At 36.4% G+C, this 12555-nt stretch overlaps 1 protein-coding gene across 1 annotated transcript in view; it reads right to left on the reverse strand.

The window, feature by feature from the left end:
- The window catches only part of SYT14 (synaptotagmin 14), an 88542-nt gene that overhangs the window by 61754 nt on the left and 14233 nt on the right, over positions 1-12555 (reverse strand). The window contains exon 3 of the mRNA XM_082756759.1: positions 30-194. Within this exon, the coding sequence (XP_082612885.1) occupies positions 30-194 (165 nt within the window). The remainder of the gene's footprint in view (positions 1-29; positions 195-12555) is intronic.

The following is a 12555-nucleotide window of genomic DNA, read 5'->3' on the forward strand; positions in this document are numbered from 1 at the left end:
AAGTTTAATGTTATATTTCAGATACTTACAAAGTTTATCTCGTGAATTTGTTCTTGTAGTGTATCCAGAATCAAGATCTGGGAAGCCACCAACATTTTCAAAACACATCTTCTTATTAATATATAGGAAAAGTAGCAGCATGAGGATAATGAATACCCCGACAGCAGACAGGAATCCAATTGCTTCAGGAGATACTAAAAGAAAGAGAAAGACACATACAAAAAAAACAGTCTTGTAAAAATAAAACTTGTAAAAGTTTTATTATCTATCAGGATTGGTCATTAATAAACACTACTAAAGTTCCAAGTATAAGTAAGATATAATATACATCGGCTTCTTCATTAGAGTTAATGTTTAACAGTGTTGAAGTTCTTCATTTTTTTCTCCTCTGATCATCTTTTCAGAGAATAGAAGGTATCTGGTTCTAGTAAGGGATGACTGACATTGTAAGTAAGAGGTTCTGCTGTAATACTGGACCCCATAATGAGATAGGACCTCAGCAGAAAATGGAGGGATTATCAGCATGCACTAAGGCTGATGACTTTTGATGGAATGCCTCGGAGCATCTCCCCTCTCCAGAAGGGGCATGAGGTTTGGCTACCTGGACTCAGAGACAACACTGCTGGGGAGTGACTGGGCCCTTGCTGGTGAGGACATTGCCTCTGCCAGCCTTGCTATGCTCAGCTTCTGGCTCCTCCTTCTTAGGGATCAGCTGGCCCTTGCTGCTCCTTAACAAACAGGATTCTGTGTGAGCAACAAAACTGAAAGAAAAAAGCACATGACTGTACGTTCCTTATCCTGGTATTTGTACTGCTTGCATATAAAACAAGAAAGAGCTATGTGAGATAAAGCATACTTAACTGAAACCTGGTAGAGGAACCAAGGCTGAAGTAGACTGATGCGTCTCAGTGTATAAAATAAAGAACATGTAATCGTCACAAAGCAGATAACTGAAAGGGAGTTTTGGGCATCTTTTGTGGGAACAGAATCTTGCAAGTCCATCAGAATCTAAGTATTCACAGCTGTAATACCATAAGGCCAAGATTATTTAGGAAATTGTTTTAAAAATACAGAACCTGGGAATGGATGTATGAAATGGGACCAATGAGGAAAAAGCAATTAGGGGCAACTTTATTATTTGAAATGAGTCTTCTTCTATTTACAGAAGATTTATTGGATTTGTTAATACCGTCTGCAAAGCCCTTGGCATTTTACATTAGGAGTTTAATATTGTGTGGCAACATCACTCACTACATAAAACAGAGCAGGATAAAAGAAAAGTTGACAGCAGACTCCGTGTTTGTGGAGATGCAAAACAGAAAGACAAGAAGCAACAGTCAGAAGTAGCAGCAAAGAAAATCACAGTTGGATATGGGGGCAAGGAGGGGTGGAATTCAGAATAAGAGGGGTTAAGCACTGGAACATATTGCCTAGATTGTGCCCCTGCAGCCCATGGGTCCCACATGGAGCAGATCTCCACGCTGCAGCCCCCCCCATGGGTGGAGGAGCCCCCGGTGGAGCAGGTGGATGTGGCCTGGAGGAGGCTGCGGCCCATGGAGAGCCCCCGCAGGAGCAGGCCCCGGGCCGGAGCTGCAGCCTGTGGACAGGAGCCCACGCAGGAGCAGAGGGTCTGGGGGGAGCTGCCGCCCACCCGTGGGGGACCCGTACTGGAGCAGTTTGCTCCTGGGGGATGGACCCTGTGGGATGGAGCCGTGTGGGAGCAGTGCTTGGAGAGTTGCTGCCTGTGGAAAGCCACAGAGGATCAGTTTGGGAAGGACGGCATCCCGTGAGAGGGACCCTGCATGGGGCTGGGCAGAGAGTGACCGTGAAGGAGCATCAGAGATGAAGCGTTAGGGACTGACCACAACCTCCATTCCCCTGTGCTGCGTGGAAGATGGTAGAAGAGAGTGGATGGGGAAACGTGTTTTTAGTTTGCTTTTAGTTTCTGACTGCACTGGCCTGTCAGTAATAGGCAATAAATTACATTAATCTATTTTGTGTCTGTTTTGCTCATAAAAATTGGTGAGTGATGTCCCTGTCTTCATCTCAAACCTTGAGTCCTTTTCATCATTATTTTCTCCCCCTTTTCTTTTGAGGACTGGGAGTGAGAGAGAAGTTGTGGTGCAGCTTAGCTGCCCAGCTGAATAAAATCAAGGTGCGCTTTCCTAAAAAACTACATAGCAAAGAAATGCACCTTTCTAAAAGGAACTGCTCTGATTTGCACTTCCATCCTGAGCTGGACATCTGGATCCATCTGAAACAGTGCAAATAATTTTTACTCCACATTTACCTCTGACCAAGACATCATGTAATATTGTGCGTAAAACCCTCACCTCTCCCCCTACAACTTTCAGAAGAAAATGAACTTCGCTATAGCTTTGAACCATCCATCCTGACAAAATTACTGAAGAAATACCAAAATGTCAACCAAAGAAGACTCAAAGAAATAAACCATCATCAGATTAGAAGCTTGTATTTGGACAAGCTTCAGTATTTTTTTCATGTTTTATTAGATTATATCAGAATAATTAGGAAAGCATGAGCAATTTTTAATTAACTCAGTTAAGCTAGAAACTCTATCTTAAGAAGAACCGAAGGCAAAGTTAGAAATGATTGAAAGTCTTAAAGATCTCACCTTCACCTTTCAAACCACTGAAGTCCAAGACAAAACAAGAAATATAAAAACGCAGTACAACTACTGAATAGAAACAGAATTTAAAAAAAAAAAAAAGTCCAACAGGGTAGAGCAGGTGAGCCTAATTTTCAATTTCAGACAATGTACAGAGATCCATATAGTTAGAGCTCCCCATCAGTCCTTCAGGATGAGACAATCTGCTGTCAAGCAGAGCAACTAGGTGAGAAAAGTGGGATTTCTGTCCATAGAGAACAAAAAGTTATAACATTATCATTATATATATATTTTTAATTGTTTTCATTAACATGAATGAATAGAAAGAAAAACACTTTGCCTTATGAAACTTCTTGGTTGCACATGCTCTGATTACCTGATATTCTCTTCAAAAGTCTGTCTGTTTAATAAAATCTTATGATTTTATTAAAATCACTTGCTATAGCTGAAGTTTATGGCAACTCTGCCTCACACTGAAGGCCTTTAATTTTCAAGAAAAATAGTTAAGCCATGACCAAGAATGTGCTGGAAAAAAAAGTTACAGACATAGCCGTGATTTTTTTTTCTACTAAAAAATAAAGCAAAATAATTGAAAAAGCCCTGATATTCCCTGATTTAGAGGTAAATTTGGCAAGTTTCAGGCATCCATTAATCATTTTCATGAAATCTTCCTAAATATGAAAAAGCTTTGAAATTTTTGAAAAAAAGTCTCTGTGCTATGTATCTTCCTTTTTGACCTCAAAGTCCAATCGATGAAATCTCCCAAGGCTCTGCTGGCAGTAAGCATTCTCCCCTCCTCCCAAGACTGCATATGGATAAGTGAGAACATTTGAACAACATCCATTTTTCTCAGTTACTGATCCCAACCCAAATGAGACTAGAGACTGGGCTGAGAGCAGAGTTTCTTCTTTCTTCAGTAACTTCCAGTTCTAACATCTATTAAACACAGAGACAGAAAGGGCAGACAGAAGAGACCACAATTCACCATGAGACAGGGACCAACGGAAGTGAGAGCGAAGTGGGAGGCAGGAGTTAGGCAGACACAAAGGGGGTCCAGTGAGGAAATGGAAGGTATGAAATAACGCTGGGACAGAGTGCACAGAAAAAGTTGGAAAGGGAAAAGAAAACAGAAAAAGATAACAGATTAGGAGGAATAGACAGATTAAAGCAAGTGAGACCAGGCAAATTTATCTGAGAACAATTGCTTTTTTTATGGGAGCAGTCTGTCCTAAGCAACTTTGCCCAAATTTAACATCAATGCTGCTTTCAGCAGACTAAGTTGCAATCCAGTCACTCTACAACTCTATACTTCACAATAAAGGAGGACAGTGTATGTTTTCTTTAAATAGATTAACTGTACAATACTTTATGACAAAAAAAAATAAATTATTTCACTTTTGATCTTTTAAAGCTTTTTTTTTTTAAACATATCGCAATTTAATACATATAACTTTTTTTTTTTTTTTATATTGTTCAGCATTCAAATTTGCTTTGATCCAACAAAATACGCACGTTAGGAACCTACAACCTAAAAGTAGCTTGAAAACACTTATGATTTTCCAGTACTTCCCGGATACTAATTAGTTAAAAGAGAGTCAGTACAGCTCTCTCTATGGAAACACAGTATCTGATGACATCTTTCTGGAATAAAAAACATTGGCTGATACCTTATAAAAGAATGTAACTTTAGCTGTAGCAAGACTAATTATTTATGTAATTTAGTGTGAACATCGGACTTGAAGATTATATTTTAGTATAAATTTGCATCCACATAAAGAATTTTAGAATGCTTGTTCACAGATTAAATGTGTTATCAAGTTCAAAGCCTTTAATACATCATTATAAAGCCAGAAAAAAAAAAAGTTGTATGTCAATTTTCCACACATAAATGCATACAGATTCTCATCTATGAATGAAGGTTTTATCTATCACATTAATTCTTCAATTAATTTTGCATAGCTAAAGTGTCAACCAGGTATACTTTGTAGACAGAAATAAAGTTATGTACTTTTTTTCCATACAAAACCCATCTGTGCCACATTCAGCACAGGAGTTAGTTACTTTCACCCAAAACATTTTAACATAAATTCTAATTTGTTTGGACATTAATTGTACCATGAAAAGCATTTTAAGAACTCTCAAAGATTCACAATGCTTTTTTCAAGAATCACAAACTGGCAGAAGGGCAATACTTCAATAGTCAAACTTCAAATTCAAATGTCCTATTTTAATGAATTTCACAATTATCTTCAGCTCCTATGGAAAAACAACATGGAATGTTTGAAATTTATAATAATTTAACAGTTTTAGAAACACAAAAAGAACAAATGACTTACTACAAAGTTATTAGAACTAATTGAATTGCTGGTTGTGGAAATGACATAGAAAGTTATATTCACTACAGAAATATTAAATTAACAAAAGTGAATTAGCCTTGTTATTACCACTAAAATTAGAATTATTAGAATGCATAAACTTACCATCCCTTCATCTTAAATATCAAATTAACATCCTTCTCTAATACAGCTTTCTTGTTATTAAACAATTTTTTCTTTTCCGGAAAAAGATTTTAAACTCTTCAGAAAATATTCACATCTTCAAATAAATATAACCAAACAAAAATCCTCAGATGTATTAAAAAGTACTTTTTGAAATATGTATCCACATATACAAGCCTATACTGTCTAAAATATCTGTATTGTCCAGTCAAGTATTTTTGGAGCTTTCACTGCACATCTTACGGCTTATTTAGCCAGTAAAGTACGAAGCCACACATTTTCCTCGGTGATGTTTTAATTATTCATTTACAAATGCAATGCTATCTCTTCTGTACACAAATTAAGTAACTAGGGGAACAGTCCAAAGTAATTCAATTGCCTTTACAACCCTAGCATAAAAGCATTTGAAATGAAACAGGTAGCTCATTTTTTGTTTCAAAGCTGATTTTTATGTTTATTTTTTATACAACTTGATCTAAAATATTTCAGTCTTTTTTAATTCTCTTAAATATAGAGGAGCACTGCTACTTGCATTTTGTCCTGCAGAAGCATTACATTGTTATTAGATCCGCTAATTTGACATTATTCATTATTAGATCCATCATTGGCATTACATGAAATTAACCTGTAATGTCCAGTTTACAAATATTTTGAATTCAAACACTATTTATTGCCACATTGCTTCATACCAACTCTGACTTGCAAGAGAAATTAACATATCTTCAGAAAACAGGTTACTGAACCACAAAATAAGATTTATGCCTTGATTGCCTTTTGTCAGCATTTAAATTATTTATCTTGACATGGCACGTTTATTTCTCACAAACTAGTTATGTCATAACGGGGAAAAAAAAAACAACAACCAAACACAAACCCCTGTGCCTCTGAGTCAACTTTGAAGTAAAATACTTGTCTGACTGTTTATTCAACGGGAATAAGAACTGCACTTCCACATGTGCTGGTTTTCAAGTAAATATTTTTCCTGTTATAATTACATAATATGGTCTCTTCTGTAAGTATAAGTAACTGAATCCGTTCCTAAACTTTTTTTTTTTTTTAAAGGTGATCTCAATACACAAATTTCACAACTGAAAAGAATTTAGTTTACACGTTCAACACTTTAAATCTCTATATCCAGTATATTAGCTTGAGACAGGCAATTTTATGTGAATATAAACAGGAAATGACAATTGAATTTCAACGCAGTACTGAAAAGTGCATTCCCTAAATGCGAAAATTATTAACAATTTTTAGTAACATGAACCTTTCTGAAGTTTGAAAGACTGACAGAATGAAATCAGGATGAAAGTACTTATTTAACTTTCTATCTGGAATAGCAATGCCCTTCAAAAATTCTATTTATATACATTTCAAAGTAATACTAAGGAAAAGGGAAAACTGACATTATCTGAAGCGATACTTGATGCCATTTAAAGGGTAATTTATTAAAAAAAAAGTCATACACAACATTAAGTAAAAAAATAAATGTGCTTGCTTACATGAAAAAAAAAATTACTGCATCACGACAGCTACCCTGCCATAATGCCAGTGTTGCCCTTATTCTAGTTGAAAGCTATTTGGAATAACAGGAGGTTTTTTTCACCTTTTGGCTTATGTCTCTTCATCCTGGCTGAAGGGTATCTGCACTGCTATAGAGATAAAGCCAGAAAACACCACCACCTTTTTGTTGTTGTTGTTTTGTTTTTTGTTTTTACAAGTACTAGTTTATTTAATTTTATTATGAGCACTTAAATTACTTGACTGATTATTTACTTCAGAGTTCAACATACTTTGTAAATTAGTTACTGTTAAAAAGGCCTTAGTTCAGCAAGTTAACTATTCACATACATAACTGCACAAAATACTTGTTGCAACTTTTATACTGCTGCTGCAGATCGTCATTTACAGGATTTCTTCCCTTTTCTTTTAAAATACCAAGCTGAAATTGTCTTTCAGAGATAAATGTAATTATATGAAAAGGAGGACCCTGGGCTCCGAATCATCACTGAACTAAGAAAGAATTTAGGAGTAACAGAAGCTATAGTCTGAACTGAAGATTTAAACTTTTGACGGAAATCTTTAAATTCGTAAATCCTTGTGAGCCGAGGATGTTCTCAGCCTGCCACCCCTGCTGATTTACCAGTCCCTCGATGTCTTCTCTCTCTAATACGGAATGTACCTCCTTGTAAGTAGTACCTCACAACAGAAATCTCTGAAAGGAAACAGCAAAGGAAACGTCGCATTTCTACTTAGAATAGACATAGATAAGGCGATACTCTTGATTACCTTCACGTCCCAATAATCTGTTGCAATCATATAGCATGTCACATGCCTGTGTTCTCCACATGGTGGGTGAGAGAACAGCAGTGATCGTAGATATTTAATGGATATTTAACTCAGATAATCCTCCCAGTGCAAAAGCGTTAGAGACCTGCGCAGATCTAGAGGCTTGTGCTGTCTAAATCCATAATTACTTCAAAGTTGCCCTCCAATACCAGGGAAAAATCCACGTAATAAAAAACCTTTATAATCACATTGCTATCAATTGTAATGGCTAATTGGAAAAAAAGTGCTAGACAAGCCAGAATTGCTAAACAGCACCGTGATTAACTAGCATATGTAGCAAAGCATCATGCTGTAGAAATTTTAATACAAACATTTTAAGTGAAGAAATGCCGGGAAATCAAAGTTTGGATACTGCAAAGCTCTTAGCAAGCTTTGTGTTTAAGGAAGAAAAGGAACTGAGACAGTTGGAACTAAAAGACCCCAGCATATGCTGCTTTTCAAAAGACTACAAAACACAGGAGAGCAAACAGAAATGTACTTTGCTTCCCTGAAGGGGTTATCAATCACCAAAAGAAAAATACTGGTTTCATATCATACTTCACTAGTCCAAAATGTATCAACCCAGAATAGAGTAAATACTAAATCTTACTCTTTGTTAGAAAGCTAGTGTTGTTAATCCTGCTTGATTACTTTTATTTTTCCAATGAAAGTATCATCCAAATCTATTAAGTTTAGTATTTTCAGAACAAAAGACATACAATTTCTTGTGTTTCTAAACTACAACAAAATACATGTATTTCTCTATTTAAGGTTAATTACTGCACAACTATGAATCGATGAGTTACTATTTTCTGCGTATATTATAGAAGTAACTTGAATTGCGTAGAGTTTTAATAAAGGTTTTATTCCTATCTCTGTCAAAAGAGAAAATGCCATTAACTTGGTGCTTTTCCTATGAGTAGAAAAATTTAGTAGAGTAGAAATAGAGTAGAAATACCTTAAAATGAGTAGAAACAACATATATTTATTTGTAATGTAAAACTTTACTGTGAGCTTACATAAATTAAAGAAATTTGCTACCATCTGTGGTCTCATATTTCTCTTGACAAAGAACTATTAGCACAAGAAGCTCTATCAACTGGATGATGACCAAGTTGAAGGAAAAATTATTTTGTTTCTTTTTCAGTAACACTTATTTAGTGTAAACTACCAAAAACTTCAATATAAATTCAATATCAGGTGCAGTTAACTTTAAAATAAAAAACATTAAAATGTTTGTAGTTGTAACAGGAAGCTAATGAATAAGTATTTCTTACTACTTCAATTAAATGCAACTGGCAACTTAACATTCAAGATTCATGCAAATAGATGATGATAGTTGACCACAAAGTTAAAAAGGACATAGTTCTACTTAGAATATACTTCTCACAAAACAAAAATTCATACCTTCTTATCTTTTCAAAATTATTATTAGAAGTGACATTCTACATTATCAGCCAAAGACATTGTCTCCTTGCAACTTCTTTCTTTTGCATATTAAAGACCACTTCTGTTCCATTATTAGTCACAAAGACAGTTTGCTGAATAATTTCCTTTGTTTGTAAGACTGCTACAATAGAAAGAACATCTTGCAAAGAAAAAAAGGTCTTATAAAAATAGTTATAAAAAATCTGAGCAACTCAGACCTCAGTCAGATATTCGATCTACATTTCCATGAATTAAATACAAAACACATTGCTGAGTTGGAAGTATCACTTCACATTACTTCAAAAATACACAAATAAACAATGAAAGGTGAAAGAGACCTGAAAATAAAGTATAAAATGCATGATCATGTTAATGAGACTTTCATATCATACAGTGAATATTATACATATCAGAATGCATTAAAAATAGGGATTCTTCAGTTATAGTTCAATATGATAAACACCCATCACCTGTCTAGCTCATCTGTACAAACAGAACCTGAAAAACAGCCTTAATTAAGATATTAGTACATCTAACAACAGCTAACTCCAAGTTAGACTAGCAGCCTAGCTACAGGGCACTGCACAGCCAAAGATGCATGTTTCTGGTCTGTTCTCAAGTCCCCTAAATTCTTTTATGCCCACAGCAAATAAGCAAATGAACAGCTTACATAATTCTCATGATTCTCTCAAAAACATGTGGGTGTTACCAGCCAGAAAAAAAAGGCAGACCTTTACCAGAGTAGAATAAGCAGCAGAAGTACATTTCAGAAAACCCTGTCCTGCTCTTTTACTATGTCAAGAACCCAAAGGGACTGAATAAAGCGATGGAGTTACGAACCAAACTAAGCAGGGCTATTCCTTCCTTAGACATGTCGTGAACTTGAATTGTCAAACAGGTATAAATTTGGAAATAAGCACATCTCCAAACTTGCAGTAAGTGAAAATAGAAGCAAGCAAGCAGTTCACCTGTAATACAAGGAAAAATCTCTTTTTCCATTTTTCAATTTCCAGATTTTAACAATGTGTAAATACAAAACCATAGAAACAGTTCAACCACTATGCTACATTACACACAGAAGTGACAAATTTCAATGCTGTATTACCAAATTTCTGGAGTAATTGATTGTATTTCCCTAAAGTACTTTATTTTCTTTATCTGGGAAGTGTCTTTTTCTATATTTTGCAACCGCCAGATGTTACATAGTTGCCTTAATATATGCACATTTTTCAAGACGTGCAGTATATTCACTTAATTATAAGAAGCTTTTATTTAAATATATATAAATTAGTTTTTAAGGTTTTGCAAAAAAAGTCTATCAGTATTCTTACCCCTAATCAACTTTTCAGACATGGTTCACAAACCTGTATGAATCTGCAAAAGGAAACTGTACAAGCAAGACACCACAGATATACACAATCCTTAGTGTACAGACTAGAAGTAGACCCACCACAGTCTACCTTGCACATCTGTGAAGCCATGACAACATCATGTGAAGCGGGAGCAGGCCCTACCTGGCATCACCTTCATTTAGCAGATCTGAGTTCTGTATTGGTACTGTATCGATATCATTCACATGAATTCAGATAATCTCAGCTATTCAGTAAGCATTACAACCAGTACTGGCACATCTTTGAGTCTTAGAAAGCTAAAAAATAAATCTACAACTCAAATTAGTTTTATTTGTTTCAGCGGAAGCATCAGTAACATCAAAGAAACTTTAATGATGCTTTTAAATGAAAACTCAAGTCTTCCGCATCATTTGTAGTCCTGGCACTGCAGCATGGAGTACATAAGAAAATCACAAAAGGGTTTGGGTTGAAAGGGACCTTAAAGATCTCCTCGTTCCAGCCCCCCCTGCCATGGGCAGGGACACCTCCCACCAGACCAGGCTGCCCAAATCCCCATCCAGCCTGGCCTTGAACACTTTCAGGGATGAGGCATCCACAAAAAAAATAATTAAATAAATAAATGAAAAATGAAATTTCATATGATTTTAAGAGCTGAATATATTCCATAGCAGAAATTGCAGTTTTGCATTTTATTTTTACAGTTATGCCTTCATACAGGTATATAATAATGTGAGCTCAGTGGTGGGGCCACACAGAGCCTTGCAGACATTTCTAGTCCTTTTTCCGATTTCAGCACCAGGGATCCCAAGGTTCTTACTTCCTTAGCAAAAATGAGTGAGCAGACAGGAAAGACAATTTACGAATTAGTTCGTTTGCTAAGCAGAAAGAAAAATTGATCACCAACAGATGTTCTTCCAGTTTTACAACCCTTATATAAATTCTAGTTATATGCCATCACTTAAAAACAGAAGTTTTCTGTTGCATTATTCATAGAAGACACACGTTTGCTTGCTTTACTCTTTTCCCTACTTAGCCCAGGAGAAGTGAGATGGTACATCCCTGTTTACCATATAGCTGCTTCTCAGAGACAACATATTTGGAAGGACTATGAGAAAGATGGACAAACAAAGCACAGATGTGCACTAGGTATCTTGACAAACTCTGGTTACTTGCTCTGGTTACTTACCATTAACCTTTCTTTCAAAGACTCTAGCACTCTTCACGAGCACTCTAACTACAGTCATCAGGCAGTCAATCACCTACTGCCATCTGGCAGAAAGTATCAGAGGCTTTCAGGCGACTTTCAAAAGCAGAGCCCTTTTGTCAAACACCTTGATGAAAACGAATGAATAAATGCTAGGAGTGTGCAAGTGCATTCCCCTGGTACCACAGTCACACGGATGCCAGTGAAGAGGGAGAGGGGGACAGTGCACCTCGCTTCAAACAAGTCAAGAGCACGGGGAATTTTGCATGTGTCAATGTGAATACTTGAATTGTCCATCAAACTTCCACAGTGACTTCATGAGCCAAAGAAGCCTTTCTTTTCATGGCGCAGTCAAGAGATGGCAAAGGGGAAGGTCCCTACGCCACAAAACTTTTCAGCTTGCTCCTATGTAAGGTTGAAATTAGTATCCAGGGGCATTAGGGACAGGGCTGGGAGTTCCTGATTGGACCAGCTCCAGATTCCAGGTGGCCGGGAGTTCTCAGATTGGAAAGGACTTCATGTTCTGAGAAGGTAAATATGGATCCAGATCACGCACCCAGATCCTGGCAAACAAGCAAGCCTGGACACCTGGCACAAAGTAATCCTTAGGAGCCTGGCCATTGGTCAGACAAAAACAAACTAACAAACACACAAAAAAAACCACAATACATCTCGAATGCACCAGAATGCATCAGATGTTGTGAAATCCTAGATAAAGTAATCAATATATTAAATGCAAGGAATTGGAGCACTACACAACTGGAAGACTTGTAGTACAATGGCAAGCATATTCTGCTTTATAAGCATGTCAAGCAGAGAGAGGACAGACAAAAATGCACTCGTTCCACACACTACAAGCAGAAATTTATCAGTGACATGGCAGGGCATATGGGGCATACAAGGTTACAAGAATACACACGGAAACTCATCTAAAGGAAAAAGGAACCCACCAAACTACAGGTATAAATGGCACTAAGAGGATACTTCCCTTTTCATCACACTTATCCCTAGGCTAATTTATAACTAATGCTAAAACACACTCCATGCAAGTATTAAAAATTCATTTACAGTATCTGATCAATCACTAAAGCAGATTAGACTCCAATGTCCAAATATCAC

The sequence above is a fragment of the Aythya marila genome (genome assembly GCF_965140915.1).
Source record: "Aythya marila genome assembly, chromosome: 3".
Lineage (NCBI taxonomy): Eukaryota > Metazoa > Chordata > Aves > Anseriformes > Anatidae > Aythya > Aythya marila.